Source organism: Neopelma chrysocephalum, unplaced genomic scaffold (genome assembly GCF_003984885.1).
Source record: "Neopelma chrysocephalum unplaced genomic scaffold, ASM398488v2 Primary Assembly neopelma1_69, whole genome shotgun sequence".
NCBI lineage: Eukaryota > Metazoa > Chordata > Aves > Passeriformes > Pipridae > Neopelma > Neopelma chrysocephalum.
In genome coordinates this window covers 11,905,740-11,929,426 of record NW_020897729.1, presented here as the reverse complement: position 1 = coordinate 11,929,426, position 23,687 = coordinate 11,905,740, and the positions used below count along the sequence as shown (strand labels likewise).

General features: G+C 50.5%; 4 protein-coding genes across 6 annotated transcripts in view; 1 reads left to right on the top strand and 3 right to left on the bottom strand.

Moving 5' to 3' along the window:
* Window positions 1-382: 382 nt before the first annotated feature.
* Window positions 383-1,964, bottom strand: GPR87 (G protein-coupled receptor 87). Of its 2 annotated transcripts, XM_027685662.1 has the most exons (3): window positions 1,931-1,964; window positions 1,476-1,483; window positions 383-1,387 (listed from the first exon to the last, which is right to left on the bottom strand). In XM_027685662.1, exons 1-3 carry the CDS (start codon window positions 1,962-1,964, stop codon window positions 383-385), a joined length of 1,047 nt encoding a protein of 348 aa, XP_027541463.1. The 2 variants fall into 2 exon arrangements, with proteins under 2 accessions (XP_027541463.1, XP_027541462.1); XM_027685661.1 differs by lacking the exon at window positions 1,476-1,483 and having other exon boundaries at window positions 383-1,407.
* A 14,845-nt stretch (window positions 1,965-16,809) lies between these two features.
* P2RY13 (purinergic receptor P2Y13) lies at window positions 16,810-18,729 on the bottom strand. The gene is made up of 2 exons (XM_027685660.1): window positions 18,479-18,729; window positions 16,810-17,922 (listed from the first exon to the last, which is right to left on the bottom strand). The coding sequence occupies exons 1-2, from the start codon at window positions 18,646-18,648 to the stop codon at window positions 16,878-16,880; spliced, it is 1,215 nt and encodes a 404-aa protein (XP_027541461.1). The 5' UTR covers window positions 18,649-18,729; the 3' UTR covers window positions 16,810-16,877.
* A 1,728-nt stretch (window positions 18,730-20,457) lies between these two features.
* Window positions 20,458-23,687, bottom strand: part of P2RY12 (purinergic receptor P2Y12) — a 13,613-nt gene continuing 10,383 nt past the window's right edge. Inside the window, exons 2-3 of one of the 2 annotated variants that reach the window (XM_027685664.1) lie at window positions 22,629-22,888; window positions 20,458-22,206 (exon numbers count right to left, since the gene is read on the bottom strand). In XM_027685664.1, coding sequence (XP_027541465.1) covers window positions 21,165-22,184 — 1,020 coding nt within the window. In that variant the 5' untranslated portion in view covers window positions 22,185-22,206; window positions 22,629-22,888 and the 3' untranslated portion in view covers window positions 20,458-21,164. Of the gene's footprint in view, window positions 22,207-22,628; window positions 22,889-23,687 lie in introns of those variants that run through there. The other variant, XR_003534653.1, reaches the window with a different exon arrangement.
* Window positions 23,624-23,687, top strand: part of LOC113968920 (mediator of RNA polymerase II transcription subunit 12-like protein) — a 2,500-nt gene continuing 2,436 nt past the window's right edge. Inside the window, exon 1 of the mRNA XM_027685912.1 lies at window positions 23,624-23,680. Within this exon, the coding sequence (XP_027541713.1) occupies window positions 23,624-23,680 (57 nt within the window). The remainder of the gene's footprint in view (window positions 23,681-23,687) is intronic.

Sequence of the window (23,687 nt, the reverse complement as noted above, 5' to 3'; positions counted from 1 at the left end):
CCTGTTGGGTGCTGACCCCTCCTGTTGGGTGCTGACCCCTCCTGTTGGGTGCTGACCCCTCCTGTTGGGTCCTGCTCTGAGCCCAGAGTGTCCATCCTGGCTGCAGCCTCCTGCACCTCTGGGTTATTTTCTGAGCTGAGACAGCCCTAGATTGGCCTTTAAACCAACCAACCAACCTACCAGAACAGCCCCAAACCTTCCTGCAGTGAGCCTGATCCCCGTGGGGACGGGATTTGAGGTGGATGTTGGTGAGCTGACACAGAAAAGCTGAACGTGTCTGCATGTTCCTTAATGAGCTTCCATGGTCAGATACTCAAAGAGACATTTTATTTACACGCTATACAAACAATCTCACGGGTGAGCAGAGTCTCTGTGGGTGCCCTCAGACATCAGTGTACTCGTGGTAGATGCGCACCTCCGACCTCCTGACGCTCTGCAGGGACCTGATGCTCTCGCTCCTGGTTCTCATGTTGGATTTCCTGAACAGCCTCCGGGAGAACGACCGGCACATGAAGAAGTAAATGATGGGATCCAGGCAGACGTTGCACGCGGACAGGAACAGCGTCATTTCCTTACAGTAATACAAAATTTTGTGTGCGGAGTCATCTAAAATTTTGTCCAGGTGGCTAAAAGTGAAGGGTATCCGGCACAAATGGTAGGGCAGGAAGCAGGTGAAAAACACAGCCACGACCACCCTGATGCTCTGGTTGTGCTTCCGCTTTCGGCTGGAGGAGCTGATGAACTGCTTGCTGGATTTGTAGATGTACCTGGAGATGGCAATGTAGCACCCTATCAGCACCACCAGCACCACCACGAACGTGCAGGTGTTGATGTAGACGACGGCCGAGTGCCACTTGACCCCCAGGGGAGACTTCAGCTTGAGGCAGTCGTCGACATTCCTGTGGGTGGGGTACCCGTTGGTGAGGATGAGGTTGGGCAGCGCCAGGAAGGCCATGACCACCCACACGCAGGCCGACAGCACCTTGGTGAAGGTGATGCTGTACATCCGGGAGTCCCCGAAGGGCTTCACCACCTTCAGGTAGCGGTCGATGCTGATGAGGCCGAGGAAGACGATGGTGGTGTACATGTTGGCGTAGAACAGCACCGTGCTGTAGCGGCACAGGAAGGAGTTGAAGTGCCACGGCCCCAGCCGCGAGTCCCGGATGATCTTGAAGGGGAACGTCAGCGTCATGAGCAGGTCTGCCACCACGATGTTCTTGAGGTAAAATATGAAGCTGGTCTTGTTCCTGATGTGGAAGAAGATCCACACGGCCAGGCCGTTGAGCAGGAGGCTGGCCAGGAAGATGAGCAGGTAGAGCACGGGCAGGACGATGGTGGTGAACTCGTTGGAGCTCCCGGGGGAGCTGATGTTGGGAGAGCTGCTGTTCTCTGGGCTGAGCTGATTGTCTGGGGGAGGCAGGGAAAACAAGGTTAAAGCTTTTTCTGGTGTTTGACAAATGGGGCCGTTTTAAAACTGTCCTCTCTAAAACGTGCTCTCTCTGGGCAGTCCAGAGGCTGCTGGGGTGAGCCATGAATCAAAACTGCAGCTTGGCAGCTCTTGGCTCTCCTGACAGAATGAGACTTGTGAGCTGAGATGATGTTTGTCAGGAGACAGGGCTCTGGGAGGACTCCTCAGGTCTATCAAAATGCTCATTTAAAACTTAGATTACTTAAATGTATTTAAAAATCGCAGTCTCTGGGGGTTTTTAATATTTCTTGTGTAAATGTTTGCGAAAAAAGTTCGGGCTTACAAACTCTGTCATAAAATGACAGTACATTTTGTTTCATGTTGTTTATGCTCTGACCTTGGCTGGTGAGGCAAACCAGGCTGGCCCGTGCTGAAATGACTTATTTCTTTCAAATGTTGGTAGGAACTGACAGTAACAGGGTAAACACTTCTCAATCACTTATATTTCCACCGTTATTTTACCTGGCAGTTTTCCATAGGACAAATTGTACCCCATCCTTTGTGCTGCTGTAGGTTTTCAGCTGAAATGCTCTTCAGGAGTCCCACTGGCAGCTGTGGATCCAGGATGCGGCAGGGCCTGTGCCAGGACGATGATCTGGGGAAAAAAAAATTCAAATTAAAACAGAAGAGCCCACCTTCCCCTCCCTGGCAGGAACTTTGTGAAAGGAGCTTCCTCTGGAATTCCCAGCGAGGGGCTGAGGCAGGTTGAGGGCCCATCTCTGGGTGCTGCACAGTGGTTCTGCTGTCAGGGTCTTGACTGCCCCATCCCCACTCATTTCAGTGATGAATGCCAAAGAGTGGAATTTCTTTTTAAATTTATCATCTCTCACTTCTGGAAGTAAAAAGCTGCATCCATAATTATGAGATAAATGTGTGTAACTTCCTAACGTATCCCCCAGGTTGGGGTGGAAATGGCAGGTTGCTGTTGCTTTCTCATGATTTGAATAAAGCAGATCAGAACCCAGCCCATGGGAAACACTCAAACCTGCAGAACCTCACCTGTGCCACGATGGCATCACGTGTTTGACATTGTTCAAAGGGGTTTTGCCAACACCCCTTTGTAAGGCTGTGCTCCAGGTTGGGCTTTCTTTTACCAGAATGCAAATGCAGTAATTTTTCTGTGCTTCCCTTTCTGCTTACAAGTTTTGATAGGAAAACGGGCAAAATGGTTCAGATCTCAGCAATTCCCACCATACCTGACTGCTCCCTTGGGAACGTGGAGATGATGGAATTCCTGCAGCCCTCCTGCAGATCTGAACCTGTTTTTAGGTGCCATCCCCACGCAGAACCTCGCTGGGTGGCACTAGATGGCACCAAAGCAAGTCACTGGGTATGGAAGCATCAGTAAAAACTCTAATTCCGATATTTTAACCTTTTTATCAGTCTGGCTGCTTGCCTGGCACTGTTGGCTGTGACAGGAACGATGCTGTCAGGGGTGTTGTAGGTATTTTGTTGTCTCTGGGTCTGAGCAGCAGTCACCCATCATGTTTTGCTGTTGTTGAGGATTTGCAGCTCTCCTGTCTGCCCAGGGGGCACCGAGATCAAAAGAATACATGATTTTGTGAAAAGATGCATATCTAACTCCTTATGCAAATCAGGTACTTACTTCCCTGCTTTTCAGAGTTCCTTTTAAGCCTGCATAATTCCTGGTCTCTGGAAAACTCCTTGTTCTCAGGCTCTTCAGGCAAGTGCTATCCTAAATCCTCAGTCCAGAGAGGTCAGTGAAGCCTTGGATGTGTTGTCTGGGATTCGAGGGAGAGCAAGTGGTGGCTCCTGTGCTGTAACCCTGGGAAATGCTCCAGGATTCGATGGAGCTGTGTATGGATCTGTGTGGAATGGACTGCTCATGTTCTGGTGTTATCTGGTCCCAAAGGGCTTTGCTCTAAATCCTATTAAAAAGGGCTCCTTTTATTTTTTCCACCTTTGCATCTGTTCTTGTAGGTGGGTGTTGTCACTGACACTGTAAAAATCCAACATCAGGTGGGATCAGTGGATGCCTCTCCCTGCACAGGCAGCCCTGACACTCTCCAGAAGTTCTGTCTCTTGTTTTGCATCAGAAGAGAGGTGCCTGTTTCCTGGTGCTGGTGGAGAGCTCCCTGCTGCAGAGATCTCTGCCTGGCCATCCTCTGGCTCTCCCTGGCACTGGTCGTGTTCCCATCCCGTGCTTTGCTGTCAGCAGGGATGGGCCATCCACAATAAGCCCTGCTCAGTGTGGATCCAAATCCAGTTTCTTTCCTCCCTGTGAGCAGTGTCTTGTTTCCTGGGTACTCTCACTTGACTCCCCTGGCTGTCAGCCTGAATCTTTGGATTCAGCCTGTGGTTTTAGAGCTGGAAGCTGCTGTGGAGGTTGGTTTGCAGTCCCTGAGACCAGACGTGGCTCCGTTGCTGTAGCAGGAGGCTCTGCCCAGACAGGAGAGTTTCTCAGCCCCTCAGGGAGTGTCCCCAGTCTCTGCTGCACTGTCTGTGCCTCCTGGGGATTGCCAGGACCCACACTGCTCCTGTGCTGCAGCTCCTGCTCAGGTGCCTCTGCTCACCTCTGTGTCATCTTATTCCTGATAGTTTTAATGTCAAAACGTGTTCCAAAATGATCCCAACAAATTGTGGGTTGGAAAAAGAAATGAGCAAACTCTCCCCAAGTGCAAGCCCTGCCAGCTGAGCTCTGTGAGCAGCGCCCTGTGCCAGCACCCCTGAGCTCAGCAGAGCCTTTGGGGCCTGCAGGGGTGGAGGAGAGAGGCAGCTCCTGCAGCCCCTGCCCTGGTGGCACACTGAAGGTCTTTGTGATGCAGTTTGGAGCTTTAAAGGCTGCCCCAAACAGGTCTGTGCAGAGCTGCAGGGCAGCACTGGCACCATGTCCTGCTGCACAGGATGGTGGTGTGACAGAAGGGGGGATGCACAGTGATGATCCTGCTCAGACTCACCTGCCCAAAGGTGTTTCCCCAGTTTCCTGCCTCAGTCTGTCAGGTGGGGGTTGCTGTGGTGGGCAGAGCACTGGGAGCAGTGTGGCTTTGTTTCATACGTGCTGGGGAGGGTCAGCAAGGCTTGTCTGAGTCAGAGCTGGTGTATCCCTGTGCTCTGGTTCCTTCTGGTAAATACCACTGCATTGCAGACTCCAGGAGAGGAACAAAGTTATCCTATACAGAGAATTCACTGTTTTTCATGTATTCTCTTGCAACAGGAGATGAAGACTGTCTTGTCTTTAAAGAGTATTGCAGGTATTTTGTAATTGCTCACAGAGTGTGTATTCTGATAGTGGATTTTTTTACTTTTTGGAATGTGGTATTTCCATGCTCGGCAGGGCTGGCTTTCCTCTCTTTATCCGGTTCTCTGGACACTTTTCTCACCAATTTCAGTCTCAGTCTGCTATACAAATATATTCTGCTTGGATGGCTTTGAAGATGCACTAGAAGCTGCTCCTTTTCTCAAGTAGCTTTGTAAACCAGCATATGTTTTACTTCTTGTAGCTTCTGCAGTTGGTTGGTGGTTGGTGAGGTAATTTCTTGCTGCTGATGTGAACAGACTGGTTTATGTGCATGACTCTAACCTCAGAGGAGAAATGAAATAACAGGCTGCATAGCAGACTTCAGTGTCAGGTGGGCAGGGAATGACTATAAAGTTTTTCTAGTGACTAAGGCTTGAAGTTGCCTCCCTGTTTAAAGAAATTGTGTATCCTCAAATCTAATTGCTCGTTCTTCATCTTATTTACAACTATTTAAAATCAGAAAACTCTCTTTACGACCTAGACCAGCTATTCTAGGTCATGGAGCTGCAGTCTTAAGTGATGGTTTTTATTTGAACACATAACTTGTTGATATGTGGCTCCTTGCCAGTCCCTCTGCATTCATCACCATAAGGTTGGGTAAATGACAGGGTTAATGCAGCAACAGACATGTGAGGCAGATATTAAATCTGCTGTTGGCTGGCTGCACTCACGTTCTTTTCTGCTGCCTGTCAGAAACAAATCATGGAGTGAGCTGCAAAGATTTAGGGGAAAAAGCATCGGTGCAGCTGCAGGGTAAGAGCAGTGTGCATGGAGCTGCTGCAGGGAGAGACACAGCCTGTGTCACTGCTCTCTGTGCCAGCTGCTCCTGTCCTGCATTCCCTGAGTCCCCTGAGCCCCCTCTTGTCCTGCATCCCCTGATCAAGCCTTGCTGCTGTGTTTTCCTTTGCCTGTGTCTGTTCACCCTCCTCAGTGCTTCCCCTTGCTCACCACAAGCCCAGTCCCAGTAACTGGGGCACTGCCACCTTTCCCTTCCTCGGAGGCCTCTGTCAAAAATGGTCCATCTCCCTTTTGCTAAAGGTGTATGTTAATGTGCTGGTGATGCACGGTGGAATAACCTGAAATTCCTGTTGGAATTGCTGCTTACATCAGTGAGTTACACCTCTTGCTCTCTCATGCTTCGCACACTTTGTTGGTTTTGGTGTTTTTGCAGCACATCCCAGTCCTTGGCCCTGCCTGGGGTGGGGTGGGAGCTCCTGGGGTGCCCCTGAGTGCCCACTCCTGTGTGCCCACTGCTGCTGGCTGAGCCCGGGGGTGCCCAACCCCGTGTGCCAGACCCAGCTGGCTGGGCCCTGTCCCTGCTCCCTTTGGCTGGGGACAGGGTGCCACAGCCCTGGGGCTTTGTGCCCACCCTTGGCCCTGCTGCCCCAGTCCCTGGAGTGAGGCACAGGGGTGTGCAGCTGGCATGGGCTGGATCCCCGGGTCAGGATGGGGCACAGGGCATGGGCTGGATCCCCGGGTCAGGATGGGGCACAAGGCATGGGCTGGATCCCCGGGGCAGGATGGGGCACAGGGCATGGGCTGGATCCCCGGGGCAGGAATGCTGCCGTGCTCAATGGCTGCACTGCAGAGAGGCTGAGAGGAAAGCACTGGTGTGTAGCTGTCTCCTGCTGTGCCTTACTGTGCCCATCTGCTCAGTCAGAGCCTCAAACAGGAACCTGCCTCTGCTTGGAAAGCTGCTCATCTGCTCCAGCATCTGGCATAAAACCCCCTGCTGGGTTTTCAGGTTCCTCCTTAAACTTCCCCTAATTTCCAGCCTCCTCTCACATGTCTCAGAGCAGCACAGCGTCCTGCCCTGGCTTCCCTGTGCTGGAGCAGTTTCCTGTGTCTCCAGGATCCCATCCCGTGCCTGCCCTGTCCCATCCATTTGTCTTCAGAAGAAGGCAGGTGAGCTTCAGGTGGTGGTCAGGGTGCTCCCCGAACCCTGAGCTGACATTGTGTTGGAATGCAGGTGGGAGCACTGTCCCTCTGCTCCCCCACACTGGGACATGCTGCTGATGGGGACACCATCCCCACACTCCCTGTGCCCCAGAGAAGAGTGACTGGAACCTGCAGAGCCCCCAGACACGGGCACTGACTGACAGGGGGGGTTGGTCTTCCTCACTCCCCTGGCTGTGCCAGCTGAAGTGCTGCACTCAGTAATACCATATAATGTGCAAAATTCTCATTTTGGGGGAATATGCCCTTAGGATAACATGATTTCCTCGCTTTAAAAAAAAAATTTAGACAAATCTCATTTTCTCGAAGCCAGTTTTGGAATACCATATCCAAATGTAACCATTAATATTTTTCTCATTTCAAGTGCATCATTGCAGCCCATATTATCCCCTGTGTGGGGATCCTGCCTGAGCTACCAAGTTCTTACTTTCTCCTGTCTTTTGAACACATGAAAAGTTCAAGGATTGTGTTACATCAAATCAGATTTTCTATGCAGAGGTTACAAAATCTAGTAACTGTTGTTAATTGTTACCATAAGACTGTTCTTCAAGCTTCTTGCAGACCCTAAAGCTGCGTGAATTCCCTTTCCTCTGGCACAGGCACCGTGGTTCCCAGGTGATGCTGCAGGAATGGTCCCCAGTCCCTTGCTGCATTGATGACCAGCACATGCCCTGTTCCAGAAGCAGCAGGGACCATCAGCAGCTGCCCTGGGTCTGCTCAGGTGTGCTGGGCCCTTTGCTGGCCCAGGTGCTGTGTGCAGGAGGGGCTCTGGGGGGGCTCAGCCCCTCACTGCCAGCGCTGAAGGGCTGTGGAAGGAGTGGAAGGAGTGCTGTGGTGCCAAAGTGCAGCTCCACAGCTCCCAGGGGCTGCAGTGGCTTTGCACGAGGAGTCAGGAGAGATCTGCCAACAGCAGCAGGTGAGTGGCTGCTCTCAGTGCGAGAGGAGCTGGGTTGCAATTGCTGGCTGCTCTTTTTGCTCTTTTTCTTTAAAAAAAAAAAAAAAGAGAGAGAACACAAGGCAGTGGTTGGCAGAGCTGGGATAATGAATGTTTTCTCAGTAAGGCAGTCTCTAATTAGCAAGGAGGAAAGGATTATCTCTGGAATGTTTCCTTCGCTTCTTTCTAGAAGATGCTGCTGCCATTTTTTTCTGGTTGCACAGAACCTGCTGGCAGTGGGAGCTGTGCTGTAGCCCTGTTCAGCTGTGCTGCAGGGAGGCTTTCCTTGAACCCCCATCCAGAATGTGCCACATGAGATGCAGTCCCTGTGTTCACCCTCAGCAGGGTCAGGTGTAGGTGGGGGTCCCAAAGCTCCTGTGCAGGTGAGCAGGTGGGTCCTTGGTGATGCCAACTGCCGGTGCCATGTGCCACTCCTGCTGCACTCTGCAGCCCACCAGCAGGGCCATGGCTCACTGGGGTGCCAGGCTCGATTTGTTGGAGCTTTTTGCTGAAAATATCGGCTTTTAGGTTTGATTATTGGTATTATGCAGTGAAAAACATTAAGTGAAAAATCTCACAGTGACACTTTTAAAAGAGTCAAGATGTTGTCTGGGGCACAAAGACAAAAATGCAGGTGTGTGATTGGTAGCATTGCACCTTCATCCTTTGGAGCTCTGGCTGTTGTGCATCCATCAGGTCCCTCAGGGGACCCTGCGAGAAAATATCTTGGGAAATCATAATAACTGTTGGTATGTGCATGTAGCCAGTGCCTTTTCAACCTTTCAGTAATTCCAGTCTCACTTTCAGGTGTTTTACTTGGCACTGAAGCAATTGTTTTTTATGTGCAATCCTAATTCACACCACAGAAGGACCAAAAAATCTCAATCTGCTGCTGTCAGCCCTTTATTTTGTGCTCTGGAATATCCTGCTGTGGCACAATCAGCTGTGTGAGCTACTTGCAGCAGCACCACTGCTTGAAAGAGGAAGGAAAAGGACATGGGGATTTTGGGGTACATCTGGGAGAAGTTCTGCCTGGTGCAACCCTGGTTTTTCATGCACAGCTCCTGGCTCCCTGTACAGCAGCAGTGGCTGCTGCTGCAGTGAAGTGATAGAAGGTGACAGAAGTCCAATTTGTGTTGCTCAGCATCAGTTGTCCCTTTGGTTTGTCACTGGCATTTTCCTGAGGAAAATCCAGATGCAGTGGTTGCTGCAGAACCTCGTGAGAGATTCATTGTTGGTCAGGTGTGGAACTCAACTCCTGATAATCGACAGCGTGACATTTTAATTTTTTTTTTTTTTTGTAAGATGTTACGGTATTTTTTATTTTGGAAAGGTCCAAGACCAATGAAAAGCAGGAATTAACCTTGCCTCCTTCCTCTGATGCTTTCCTGGCAGCCCTGGGTTTGGTGTCTGCTGCAGCCTGGGTTCCTGCAGAGCTGACAGCTCTTGATGTGTGTCAGGTGCAGATTCACTCAGTTCCAAGCTGTTAGTAAATACTGCACAGTTCAAGTTTAAGGCCCCAGTCGTATCGCAGGGACCTCAGCTGGCATCTCCTGGTGCTCAGCGGGTCAAAGAGGAGGTTCTTTGTGAACTTTGCTGTCTGAAGGTGAGCAAGGGACTTGTCATAAAATGAGAAGGAGCGTCCTCCATCAGTGGTTCCTGGTCTGTCTCACACAGGGCTGTGTGTGAGGGCAGTGGGAAGGAGATGTGGCCTCTGAGGGGCTGCTTTGGTGTCAGACCCGCTCTGGATGGTGCTGCCCCTGTCCCGGTGCTCGTTCCCTGTCTGTCTCCCTGTCCCGGTGCTCGTTCCCTGTCTGTCTCCCTGCTCTGGACGGTGCCATCCCTCTCCTGGTGCTTGTTCCCTGTCTGTCTCCCTGCCCGTGTGTCTCCCTGGCCCAGCCATGGATCCAGGGGACTCCCGACGCCCCAGTGCCCTGGAGCTGTGGAGCTGCAGCCCCTGGCACGGGCGTGTGCTGGCACAGGATGGGCTGTGGGGTGCAGGTGCTGGGCCAGCTGGTCTCCCTGCTCCCTCCCTGCCCTGGAGGGGCCCCGGCAGCCTGGGAGGGAGCAGAGGCTGAGACACTGGGCTGAGCTGGGATGAGCAGCCCTCGCTGGGGAGGGAGGAGGGACTGATGGCTGATGCTGCTGAGAATTTGCTGTGCTTTTCTCCCACCTCCCCAATGCAAACAGATGGTTTCTGTGTCTGAGCTCCCCGCACACCCTTTGGCCTCTCTCCCCTCTCCTCCCCCCTGCAAGAGCTGGGGGCTGTCCCAGGTTCTTCCAGCCCCCCTCCCCGTGCAGTGGGGAGGCACGGGAGGGTCTGTGAGGTGCCCCAGGGCTGTGGGCCCACCCGCAGAGGGAGGTGAGGAGAAGGTTCTCAGGACTGGAGAAGCACTGGCGGCTTCCGTGTGCCTGGGAGTGAATTAGTAACACCAGCCAAAGGTTGCCTGAGTTTCCTGGTTTCCCTTTTTAAAGATTGCAGAATCTACTTTAAAAAGATGGAAAAAAGTGTGAAATGCTCCCAGTTTACAGCTGGAGCACACGTGAGGAGGGGGCAGGTGGCTGCAGGCCCTGCAGTGCACACACAAGTCATTTCTTAACAAAACCCTCGAGTCGTGCTGCTCTGTAACCAAGAACAACCTTTTCAGTCTGAACTCTCCTTAAAAGACAAAGGTTTTTGCAAGCACCTTAGATATTTCCCAAGCTGCAAGACTCACCAGATCTATAGTCTGTAAGTCTGTAAGTTGCTCATTCGGAGCTATGTGGTTTTTCCAGTGAACCTGACAAGTTTTAACATGACCTGAGCAAACTATGAAGGAAGAGAACCCTTATTCTGTTAATATAGTGAAAAGAACTCAAGTTTGCTTTCCTGTACTGCAAGAGGTGAAAAGGAATAAGGTACAAACCCTTCTATAGCAAATTCAGATCTTGTAGCTATTGAATCTTTATGTGAGTTAAGCTCTGCCAGGAAGCAAGTTACTGAAACCATGGACCCGCCTCACTTTGAGTCGTATCTTAGAAGGAAAGATTTAGTAGAAACCCATTTTTTTGCCATTGGGAATAAGGTAACAAGTACCACGTACAGAATGAATAAAAGGTTGGTAAAGTCGTGCTATTTTGAGAACTTTTCATACTTTTAATTGATCCGATATTCAGTATATGGTTCCAAGTCTGGTTTTCAGCAACTGCCTCTTAATTCCTGTTGTCTTTTCACTCAAGGGTGGTTAAGAGCAAGTAGAGTCACTGAATAACATATTGAATGCTTTCCGACGGTCAGAGCTCACTTACCTGTCACCATCGTTGCCTTCGGCTCGTCTTGGAGCTGCATCCCGAAAATGCCTCAGACTCCTCCAAAACGCACCTCGAAACTACAGCAGGCAGGAGGGTATTTCCCGGGAGAAGGCAGCTGAACAAACCATGTCTGGCAGTGAGATTTTTGGCTCCCGATGGCTCTTTTTTTGCGATACCCGCTCAGAGAGTCAGAATTCCCCCGGCCAGGAGCGACTGGAGCGACCGGCTCTCTCATTCCCGGGAATGACTCACATGCCGGGGTAGGTGAGCGCGCTCCCGCTCACTTCCTGGCTCCAGAGGCGCTGGGGCGCCCGGGACACAGACGGTGGTGATTCACCTGGAGGTGGGTTCGTGCTGGGGAAGGCAGAGACGCGGGAGACGCTCGGAGCCTGCAGTGCCCCTGCCCTCCGGGGCTGCGGGGGAAGGGGATTGAACGTGATCCTGAAAAATCTGGGGCTGGAGAGATGCAAATGTTTGCTAATCGAGATTATCCTATCAGTTATTAATTTGACTATATTTAGGCATCTCTGTGCTCTGAACAGATCCTCTCTCCTAAACAGCGTGTAGGATCAAAGCAGAATGTCTGTCACTCGGTATTGCAGTGTGTGTTTCCTGCTGGGATGGTCCTCAGGACTGACCGAGCCCACTGCCTCTCACAGCACTGCCTTCAGTGGTCCTGGCTCTGCACACATTTACCGTCAGGCTATTTAGTGCCTTAAGAGCATTGAAACAATCATGGGACAGTTCTATTGGGACAAAATTCTGCTTTGTGTCAGTGGAGGATCAAGTGGGTAATTTTCTATTTCTGTCACCTTATTTAAAAGAAAGGAAATACCCATCTCCCTTGTTAAAAATTAGGAGAAAACAAAAAATAACATCAGTGCTCTGAGAGCAGTGGCTGCCGAGGCCCTCTTCTGTGTGCTCTGTCTGCACTTCTCCAGACACATTTCTTTTATTTCCCCCCGAAGATCTGAGGGACTGAGCCCCCAGCCCCTCTCTGCTGAATCCCAGGTTTCTATCGTGGGCAGACTGTGACATTCCCTCTTGCCTCAGCACCTCTCCCTTGGATCAGGCACAGTCCCTGATCACAGGAGGCCTCTGGCACGGTTTGCCTTTGAAGACTGGCTTTTGCAAGGCAAAGCAGACCATGCAGATGAAGTTGTAGGAACACGAGTCCACTCTGTCATGTTTTCAGCTTTATTACCACAAGCTGCCAAACTCATCCCAGGAGCTGGATATTCTGACATGAGGGGATGGTCCCTGTTGCAGGCATCTCCTGAGGATGGAGAAGGTTTCCTCTGTGGTTAGGAAGAGGAGACTTTTCCTCTCTCAGACCTTGCATGTGACTGTGTAGGACCGTGTGTGCCAGCCTCCATTTCACCTGCTTTTGGCTGTCCCTTGTGCTCCAGGGTTTGGCAGCTGCTTCTGTTTTGTTCCCCTTCCAGCTGCCTGTTGGAGACAGGAGAGCAGAAGTCAGAGGGTGTGTAGGGGGTTTGTGCCCTCCTGGAACAACCTGCTGCACACTTGCCTTGTGCTGTGCGTGAGACCTGCACTCTGGAGCTGGTGCTGCATCCTGGCTGTGAGCACAATCCCTGCATCCTGCTGGGGGCACAGTTTGGCCTTGGTGTGGTGTGGCTGCTCCTGTGTTCTCAGGGCTGTGACACAGCACAACAGCACATTATGGTACATTCATGTTGTCGTTCTTCAGGCACTTGCTGGTGCTGGTGGTCCCTCAGGCTGGGCTCTGAGAACCAGCGCAGCAGGATGTGCTGTGGAGGAGGGAAGAAGTTGGAAGTGAGAACTGAAAGGTTTAAAAAATATAACTTAATCTCTTACAGAGACCAAGCGCTTATGAGCCAGCACTCTGGGAATGAAGTGCACACACCAAAGCTGGTGTGTGAGCAGTGGTCAAATAACAAATCTAGGCCAGAACGGGGTTTTGGCTTGTTTGGTTTTTGAATGTGGTGCAACGACACATTAATTTGTCTTTAAAATCCCTGTATTTTGGTGCCTCAGCAAAACTTGCTGGGTTAGAACCCAGTGCCCTGGCAGCCCCGAGCAGGCTCCAGGGCAGACGAGTTGTTGGCTGCTCCAGGCTGCAGCAGGTCAGGACGAGCCGACACACGAAACGGGGGGAGTTCGTCGTGAAAACGGCGCGGGAGAAACACGGAGCTCTGATGCAAAGGAAAGCTGAAGGTAACCTGTAACTTCACTATTGTTCACATTATTTAAAGGCTGGATGTCCCTTTTTGTGTTCTGGTGATTAGAGAGCAACTCTCAGATTTCATAAGAACCTGAACGACGTTATTACTACAATTACTGTGTTGCTTCATCCTAAAACTCCTTCGCTGCCATATTTAGCAATACAAAACTGCAGGGTTATGTTAAAGCAGATTCACCACCTGGGTAATGCACAGGACAGGCTGTTTCTGTTTTTTAAGCAGAAAAGTGGCAGCAGGACCAGAGCTTGCGACACGGGGAGGATTCTCCAGCATTACACGTGCAGATGTGGAGGTGCTTTTGTCGGGGGAAGTGTCCTGGGAGAGCTGATGCTTCTTTCCTGAGGTGGATTATTCCAGTCACTGTGTGATGACTGTCACTAACAGGGAGGGAAGGAGGAAAGGAGCTAATGAAGAACTGACTTTAAAAGCTCAGTCCTTTTTCTCTCCATCCTCAGGTTCCTCACAGCCTGAAGTTCCAGTCCTTGGCTGCCTGATCCCAGCTGTGGGCTCAGGCCTGTCCTGGTGCCTTCAGTCCTCCCCTGCTGGCTCTGTGCATGTGCTGTCACGTGGGTCATGCCTTGACTGCTTGGCTTGGCTTCCCAGCTCTGATTCAGGATGCAAATTGTTTGTTTGCATCTCTAATTACAGCACTGCTGTGTGCTATGGGAGCTTTCTCAGTGCTGGGGTTGTAGGAGCCTGGCTGGGGGGATTTGTGTTGCTGTGCTGAGGATCAGGACATGGATGAAGAGCTGAGTTTGGGCACTCAGGGATTGCTGTGCTGTCCCACCTCGATGGGGTGTGTGTTAGGCAAGGGTATAAAATACTTCCCTTATCTGAAACACAAGGAAAGTGCAAAATACAAAGAAATTTATGTAAGCCTTTGTGTACCCAAATAAGTGATTTCCTACCAAACTTGACTTCTGAGTGCCCTGCAGCAATCCTTTCAGGAACTGAATGACCTGCAGAGGTGTTAAGGACAAGTGTCTGGAGTTTCTGTGTGAATCCTGGCCCGTGGGAGCCTGGGACAAGGGTCATCTCTCTCAACAGGTTGAAGGCCTGGTGCCAATTTCCAGTTTCTGGGTTGTCTGGAGTGAGGACAAGCCATGCAAGGGAACATTTGGCTGTGGGAAGGGTGAGCCCTGCTGCTGCCTCCTGGTGTGATGGTGGGAATGGTGTGTTCTCTGTCCTGTACAGCTGCTGTGTCACTCAACAGCAAGGGTTCCTCTCGGGTCAGCCCCAGCCTCTTCTGGTTGGGTTGGGAGAAAAATCAGATTTGGAAAAGTGGTGACTGTTGTATTGAATGCGCTGGCAAACTTTGCTGAATTCCATAAATCTCCTGGCTGCACTGAAGGAATCTGGGGAGCCCAGTGAAGCAGTTCTGTGGCAGCTGCTGTGCTCCCTCCCTGTGCTCTGGGGCTTCTGGTTCCCAGGGAGGTCTGTTCTCTAAACGTGCCTCCCTTTTGGTCAGGTGTAAAACATAAAAGCATAAAATTGAGTATCTCTTTGAGCCTTAAAAAGCAGAGACCTAAACTGTGAGGCCTTTTAACTGTTATGACTTTTACTCCACCTGGAGGCAGGGATCTAAAAACTTGCAGAAAAACATGCAAAATCCCAAGTCTTAGAATTCAGGGCCTTTTTTTTCCCCTAAGTGGATCAACAGGTGTCCTGTCCTTGCAGTCACCTTCTCTGCTACAGTTTGGTAACTCTGGCTCCCTTTTACCTACCTAAGAAACAGCAGCTGAAAAACAGATGATTAAGACTCCTCAGAAACCTTTGGCACACCCCTTATTTACGGAGCAACTCAGCCCATTTTGAGGTTACACCCACCCCTCTCCCAGGCTCCCAGCACAGAGCTGGGGGAGCTGCCAGTGTGTGTGTGCAGGGCATTAGATGAGTGTCAATCACAAGCAGTAGAAATCAGAAAATAAAAGAAACTTCCCCACTGGAATAAGTTTTCTTACTTCACCATTTTCCTATTTTCTCCCTGCCACACTGCTCAGTTTTCCACTGTAAATGCAGAGCTGGATGTTGTCGGTGCTGGGGTCCTGTGTGTTGGCTGTGCCAGTGGGATTCACAGGGAAGGAGGAGGACTGAGCTGCAGAGGTTTGTCCTGGATTCTCCCCTCACACACCCAAGGTTCAGGAGCACAGATTTCAGTGGGCACCTGCCTGGTGGAAGGTCAGAGCTGTTTTACAGAGCCCTTCTCCCAGTGTTTGGCTCAGGCCCCTCTGTTCATTTGCACACTGTGTCAGCAGGCTGAGAGGAACATCTCCAGCCTCCTGTACATTCCTTTAAGCATCTGCTAAAGTGGTGACTATTTCAGCAGCTAAGAATTCAATGTATTTACTTTTCCTAAAGGAGCAAAGTTAATTCTGTTAACACTGTATGTGCGTGGGGAGAGAGGAATTAATTCCTGAATAGCATTTAATCCCAAGAGCAAGACAATGGCTGAGATAACACTGATTTATGGGGAAATTCATAACCAGCTGGAAGCTGACTGGGGATTAGTTCAGGTTCCAGCTATAGAAGAGTGTTACAGCTGTGGACGGTGTGTAACACGCCTGGTAGAGAAGATGTAGTGGGTAGAAGTTGCTAAATAAGACACACATCTGCCTGTGTGGCAGAGGCTGGGGAACCCCAAAGGCAGATGTAATTAATGCGCAGTAATCTGAAACAGCTTTGAAAAAATCAGGCTGTATGGAGCAACCTGCTGGATTGGATTAGGCTGCTGTAAATAATGAACTCCTAAAAATAGCAGTGAAGTGGTGATCAAAGTGTCTGGCACGTGTGAGAGAGCACAAAGCTGTCGGGAGAGCTGGAGGAGAAGGGGTGGGTGGGGATAAGTGACAGGGCTGCTCTGCTTTGGAGAGTTGGAGCCAGCAAGTGGTTGGGATGTATTTCATGTCTTAAAATAGTGTCATAAATTCCAGGATTTTGGATTAGAAAGTAGTTTCTCTTCAGTCCCAGTCTGTGTGGGATGGCCAAGGAAGAGCTCTGTGAGTGGTGTGGTGAGCTGGGTGGGGAGGGTCAGGCAGTGTTCCCTGCTCCCTTCTCTTGCTCTGTTGTTGGGACTGGGGAGGGTAAATGTGCCACCAAGGGGGACATCTCTGAGTGTTCCCCTCTGGGGAGTGGTGGGGTGGGGGTGAGCACCAGCAGCTCTGGGGTGCCCTTTGTGTGGGGTGCAGTCCTGGGTGCTCTGCTGGCCCGGATGAGGAGTGTGCCCTGGGGGGACCTGGGTACTGCCAACACTGTCCTCCACCAAAGTGCTGCTGGGAGCAGAGGGGAATGATGGTGAAACAGTGTGGGTGGCAGGAAAGTGTTTATGTGTGTGAGAGAGGCAAAGAGGGACAGGAAGGGGCCGTGTCCTTCCCTCTGTTCCTCCTCTTCCCTGGCCTGTGACGTGCAGCCAAGGTGACACCCAGGGTAGGAACCACTGGCATCACAGTCAACTGCTCTGGGGTTTAATCCCAAATAAAGCTGAATTGTCCTTAGAAGCAGCTGGAGTCAGTAAGCTGCTCAAGTGTTAGTGAGTTTAGTTTAAAGCATACAGAATTAACCTATGGATTGTCTTAGGCAGTTTGAGCGAGAGCTTTTTGCCCAGTGAGGCTGACCAGTGAGTGTACATAGAAAACCCATTTTGCTGTTTTTATTAAGTATTTATATTACAGTGCAACCACCCTTTTGTTTTCTCCAACAGAGGTAAACCAAAACTGTTTTTCAGAGTAGAGTAGAGTGTGCAGTTCAGAATCAAGACTCGGTAGGAGACACTCGTGTGTCCAGTTCAGTTTTTGGGTTTCTATAAACTGCTCTCCGACGGGTCTTTGCTCTCCTGCACAGCACCTTCTCCACGAAGGGCTTGCACAGGACCATGTAGATCAGGGGGTCCATGCAGACGTTGGTGGCTGCCAGCCACAGTGTGCTCTCCTTGGCCACGAAGAGCTGCCTCTGCAGGGCACAGTCCACGCGGGCACCCGTTTGGCTCAGGGTGTAGGGCACCCTGCTGAAGTGGAAGGGGGCAAAGCATAGGAAGAACACGGTAAAAATGATGAATACTTTCCCCTTGATCCGTTTTTCCCTTTTGTTGTCTTTCTTCTGCGTTTTTGTGTATGACTCGTACACCTTTTTGGTGATAACTATATAAAATAGCAGCATGAGGATGAGGACAGTCCAGAAGATGAACTGGCAGATGTAGCTGACGGCTTCATGCCACTTGAGTCCGAGATAACTCTTCAAGGAGGCACACTTCCTCACAGACTGGGGCGTCGCTGTCTTGTTGGATAAGATTGTGTTGGGCAGAGAGAGAACGAGGAAGAAGAGCCAGACCAGACCCGTGAGGATCTTTGCTGAGGTCGGGTTTTGCACCCAGAACTTCCCAAAAGGTCTCACAATCTTGAGAAATCTGTCAAAGGCGATGAGCCCCAGCAGCACTATGCTGATGTACATGGTGTCATAGAACACCACGGCCGAGAAGCGACAGACAAAGGCTTTGAGCTGCCACGGTCCCAGGCCAGAGTCTGTCAGGATCTTCAGAGGGAGCATCAGGGTCATTACAAGATCTGAAACCAAGATATTTTTCAAGTAGACGATGAAAGTGGACGTGCTTGGAATGTGGCAGAAAGCCCAGCAAGCCAGGCTGTTGAGTGTCAGCCCCAGGAGGAAGGTGAGCGTGTACAGCGCCGGGAAGAGCAGGCGGGTGACGCTGGAGTCGCGCTGGCACGGGGGGGAGGAGGGAGCTCCACCCGTGTAACCCACAGTGCTCGTGTTTGCAGGGTCTCCCATCGCTGGAAATAGGCTTGGATGGAAAGGAGAGAGAAAGCACAAAACGTAACCTTCTGCATTCAATGTCACGTGCTCCTTGTGGCAATGGCAGGTTTGCACGGACAAACAGAAAACCTGAGTGCGCGTTAAACAGACTGACCAATTTCTCCTGTGATTCACAGAAAATCTAAATCTTTGCCCAAGTTCAGGTTGTTTGCAAACTAACATCCACTGAAAAGTTAAAATGGTACATACTCATCCTGGAGGCCCAAGGTAATGCTGTAGTGGGGTGTAAGTGCAGATTGCCTGGAGCACCGTTTGTCTTTCCTCGGGGATGTATTTTAGCATTAAATAGAAATGTCCCAGCTGTGGGCCAAAAGCCAAGCACTCCTGGGGAGGTGCCTTCTGGTATTTTTTTCCAAGCACACACTGTTCTGCTTCCTCAGCACACCTTTAGGTGGCATTTCCAAGGTCAGATGCACACTGGTGGTTGTCAGCCCCCAGCACTGGTGGTGATCAGCCCCCAGCACTGGTGGTGATCAGCCCCCAGCACCCCATCACACCCCCGGATGCTCCAGCCCTGCCAGTACCTGAGCAAACCTGCAGCAGCTGTTGCAGAGGCCCCCGTGGCTGTCCCCGGATCATCCGCTGTTCCTGCGCCAACAGAAGCCTTGAGCGAAGTATTAAGAAAGGGGAAATGAGTAGAAAGAAGAGCTCTTTTTCTGGTGGTGTGGTGTGTGGTTTCCTTCCTCATTTTCATGTGTCGCCAAGTTAGTTAATCATGCTTTCTCTCTTCCCTTTGCTCTGCATGGGAAAGCACACTGCCTTCTCCTAAACCAGTAAAGGAAGCCTGACCCTGTCCCTCAAGACAGACACATTTCTGGGTTTGTGTGTGTGTGGGACAGACCTGCTGCTCCTGCTCTGGGCATTGTGATTTGGCTCCTTTAGAGATGTGGGATGAACGAACACAGAGTATTTCCTGACAGTTTTCCGGGATAATCCTCAAATGTAGCTCCTAGTGGTTGTTTGTGTGTGTGAATTCGCTGTTCTGGATGGCACTGGTTGTTGTTAATGCGTGACCAGAGTCTGCTCAGAGTCACCTTACAGTGGGTACTCGGCTCCAAAACCATGTGCAGTGATGTACTCAGGGACTGCCCCCTCTCCCTGTGGCCTGGGAATGCTGACACATGAACCTGAGCTCAGGTTTATTCTGGTCTGTGTAGCCAGATGATGCCCTGTGCTGGTTACAGCCACTTTCTGGGCCTGGCAGGAGCTCCCGCTGCACGCGAGGCTGTGGATTGATGATGTGTTTGTCGGGTGTAATGCTGGGGTTTGGTGCATTTCTCTGTGAACAGAGCTGTTTGTGCAGGTCTGTTCCTGCCCACTGATGTGACAGCTCTGGCTCTGTGCTTGCTGCAGTGTGGGAAGTGCCTCATGGTCAAACTGTCCCTTTGGGGCAGGCGTGGATGGATTCACCGGGTGCTTGGGCTGCAGCTGCACGGGGGGTTTGTGCATCAGTACCTGACACACTTTGGCCAATGTGGGGCTGGTGTCGGTGTTAAATGGCTGGGGAGGTGGAAGAGCCCTGAGGATGGCTGGGATGAAGCTCTCCCTTGCCATTGCCATCAGTGTGATGTGTCCCTGGCTGCCCAACCCGCCTCCTGTTTGCCCATCAGTGACAGTGTGAAGTGACACAGTCCATTGCAGTGCTCCAGGACTGATGGCCAGTGCAGAGCCTTCCCTGTTTTCTCCCACACTGAGCTCTTGGTGCTGTTCCCAGCTGTCAGAGGCAGCAGGTACCAGGTCCCTCTGTGTGTCCCATCAGTGAGGTCTGTGTGGGTCACGGTGTCTGTGGGGTCTGTTGTCTGAGCAGCTCATCAGACCAGGGGAAGCAGCTGCCAGGTAATTCCATTCTGTCCCTGGGTGTAGGTGCAGTAAATATGTGCAATGAGTGCTGGGTGGGATTGGGGCATCTGGCACATCCCTCCTGGGCACTGGTGGGAACTGGTTGGCCTGGGGGCCTGTGGGCTGGTGTGGGAGCACACTCCTGGTGCTCTGTGGGAGAACCCAGTGACTGGTGTTGTACCAGCTGGGGCAGGGACCAGCACCACCAGGGCACAGAAGGGTTGGGGGAAGGTTTAACTCATCCTGAGGTTATTAGAGATGCCCAGACCCCAGGCTCAGTGTGGCAGTGGGTGAGCAGTGGGTGAGCTGCCTTTAACTTCTTCGGAAATTGGGGTTCAGTGGCAGAAGTGCCCTGGCAGGCAGGGACACGTCCTGGGCAGGGTGGACAGGCCATGGCTTGGGCAGGACTGAGCTCTGCTGTGCTGGTGACACATATTAATTAATTGCAGCTGTTTGCAGTGCTGATGAATGAACACAATTTATTCCAATTGCCCACGGGCTGTTTCATGTGTGGTTGTTGTGATACCTGCAGAGGTCATGTACCTGAAAATACTTCCCTGGTTTTTTTTCCCAAGTTTTCCAATTGCAAAAGGGGAAATGGTTGAATATTTTGTATAGTGCAAAAAGTCTTTGTATATTTTCTAATATAATATATAGTTGTCTGTAAAAGTGTACAGTTTTGTTTATTTATGTAGTAAGGGGAAGAATTTGGGGATATAAGTCATATTAAGATAAACCTGATTATGAAATAATTTCCTCTGACATACAACTATTACAACTATTAGTTATTGGTCAATGGATTAGGAATTGCAAGCACAGAATGAGATAAGCACAGTGTTATTCTGTTACCAAAAATCTGCACAGACAAATGGCTCTTCTACATCTGGCCTGGGTTTGTTTGTCTGCCAGTTGTGTACCAGGTGACAGCTCCCTGTATTGAAAAATTACATTTACTGGGGACTTTATCTGCATTTCCCAGATCTTGTGTTGTCATGGACTTTGCTCTGACCCAAATTTATCTATTTCTGCAAAATCTTGGCAGTTTGTGATCTCATCTGTAGCATTTCGTGATTCTCTTTGAAGTTTTCCTCACAGTTCTACCTTTAAGTTCAAACTACTTCCCTGCAGTTCTGACAGGCATGGTGGTTGGGGTCAGAGGAGGTCCTTTTTTGGCAAGGATGGAGGTTGGGGAGACTCCTCTGTTATTCAAGCTTTCTGTTTCTGCAGCCGGTGTTGGTGGTTCCAGGGTGCTCCTGCTTCAGCTGCAGGACAGTTTCTAAAGGGGTCAGTGAAGCTCTGGATGCTCTCCACAGGATTTGTGCTCCTTCCCCCCACGATGAGGTGGAAGGCCAGGAAGGGGTGTGGGGAGCTCTACATGGGTGTCTCGTCCGTGTCATCCCCCTCGTTCTGCTCCCTGGTGCGTGTGCCCAGCCCCGGCAGCGCCGTGTGCCTGCGCAGGGTGCCCAGCAGGGACCTCCTGAAGGACTTGCAGAGGAAAAAGTAGATGAAAGGGTCCAGGCAGGCGTTGAGGGATGTCAGCCACAGCGTGGTCTCCTTCAGGTAGAACAGGGTGTTCTGAGCAGAGCAGTCGAACACGTCTCTCGTTTGGCTCAGGGTGTAGGGGATCCTGGTGAAGTGGAACGGCACAAAACAAATAAAGAACACGGCGATGATGATGAAAACCTTCAGATTGACGGTCTTTTTGGATGCCTTCCCTGTGCATCTTGTCCTTTTATAGGACTTGTAGAGTTCCTTGCTGATGAGGATGTAACACACCACAATGACTGCTAGATTAACCCAGAAGATGAGCTGGCAAATGTAGTTTACACTTTCGTGCCAGATTAAGCCAAACTCGGATTTGAGGAGAGCACACTTCCTCACGTTCTTGGGTGTTCTCTTCTTGTTAGTTAAAATCATGTTGGGCAACGAAAGAGCAAACATGGATACCCAGATTGCTGTGGAAAGGATCTTGGCAGCCAAAAGGCTCCGTGGAGTCGATGTTCTGAAGGGTGAAGTGGCTTTCTGATAGCGATCAATGGTTATCAGACCAAGGAATAAGATGCTGATGTACATGGTGAAGTAAAACACAACCTGGGTGACCTGGCACACGAACCCTCGCAGGACCCACGAGACCAGCTTTGCATCACTGAGGATTTTGAATGGAAAAGTCAAGATCATGAGAAAGTCGGAAATGACAGTGTTCTTGAGGAAGATGATGAAATTGGATTTACTGGATATTTTGAAGAAGATCCACATTGCCAGGCCGTTCATGGTGATGCCCACCAGGAACAGAAACGTGTACAGCAAAGGGAAGATGACTTGGCTGATCCTGCTGTCGCTGGTGCAGTTGCTGTAGTTCCTGGGGGAGCTGAAGTGGGTTGTGGCTTTCATTTGCACTCTGGTGTCCCCCTCCCTGGAGAAACAGAGAGAAAAGAATGAAATTGTGAGCCTTGTCAGTCTGCCTCTGATTTTGTGTTGGGAACAAGTCCATGCAGCTCGTGGGGCCTGAGCTGGGCTGGGCTGGGCTGACTCTCAGGTGTGTAGTGATGCAGTTATTTACATGACTATTGTTGTCCGAGCTCTGCCTGTGTAAAACAGGCACTGGAGGAGGTGATGTGCTGTCAGCTCATGCTCAAATCCCTGACATCTGTCTTGCAGAGCCACAAAGTTTTATTTCTCCCTCTAAGGTAGAAAAAATTGGCTTTTGCTCTGAAGCCTGTAACGGGTTCAGCTGCCAAGTGCAATCCCAACAGAACAAGTGCTCCCTGAGCATGGATCCTTTCTCCCCCCAGAGCCAAGGGAAGGTTACCCTGGTGCAGAGCCAAGGGAAGTTACCGTGGGGCACCGAGGGAAGTGCTGGAATGCTGGGTGTTCCCTGCCGTGGAAACTGCCAGGGAGGGCCCTTGGCAGTCCCTCCAGCCCTTCACCGTGGCAGTGGGCAGCAGTGTTCCTGTGGGATCCCTCGGAGCAGGGACAGGCAGGAGGAGCAGCTGAGCATCCCAGTCCTGAGGCTTAGACTTTCCTCTGGCTGTGAACTGGTTCCTCAGCCAGTGACAACGGCAGATTCCAGCAGATGCACTCAGAGCTTCTGCTTTCTATAGGAGAGAAAGAGAAAAAAATAGAAATTGAAAAAATAATTAGTGGTTTACTTCCTGCCTTGGTCTGGCTTCCAGAGACACTATTTATAAAGAGAGTGGGTATTTGTCAGATTGTGCAACTTTTCTGAGAATAGAGCTGCTCTCCTGCCTGCCCCTTTCAGCCTTGTGACTCTTTAGTGTTACTTTTGTACACAGCCTTGTTTTTTAAAACCTTTAAAGTATTTGAAAGAAGAAGTGATTGATTGCTTTGGAGGAGGTTATTACTGAAGCAAATATTTATATCTTATGTAACTTGCAGAGCAATGCTTCAAGTTTCCAAGTTACATAAAATACATCAACATTATATGATATATACATTTTATTGAAAGACCACTAACAATGAAATAAACTACACATATTTCAATTTCTTTGGGATGTGCAAGACAGAATTTTAGGACTTGGACTGCATTTTTTTTCTCAGTGGATTTGTACATGGTAAGTGTCACATGGTTTCTAAACATCTGTCTTCCATTTACTGATGTGCTGTGGAATATTGATCCAGGGGACAGTGTGGAGGGTCATCCCCTGATTCTGTCCTTGTAGATACACACAGAATTCGTAACATCCGATTGCATTTCCCCTCTGTGTTTTTACCCCACTCTTCAGTGATCCCTTTTGGCACTGTTTGTCCCTGCTGACAGCCACAGGAGATGTGTTTGCTGTTGTTTCCTGCAGCCTGGGCTGCCCAGGCCGATGGCAGGGATGCAGGTGATGGTGGCAGGGATGCAGGTGATGGTGGCAGGGATGCAGGTGATGG

Coding starts and splice junctions, on each gene's coding strand:
- GPR87 (XM_027685661.1), bottom strand. CDS start 1,964: ATGGGGTACAATTTGTCCTATGGAAAACTGCCAG. Junction 1,408..1,930: donor GTCCTATGGAAAACTGCCAG/GTAAAATAACGG, acceptor TGCCTCCCCCAG/ACAATCAGCTCAGCCCAGAG.
- P2RY13 (XM_027685660.1), bottom strand. CDS start 18,648: ATGAAAATGAGGAAGGAAACCACACACCACACCACCAGAAAAAGAGCT. Junction 17,923..18,478: donor GCTGCTGCAGGTTTGCTCAG/GTACTGGCAGGG, acceptor TTTCCATCCAAG/CCTATTTCCAGCGATGGGAG.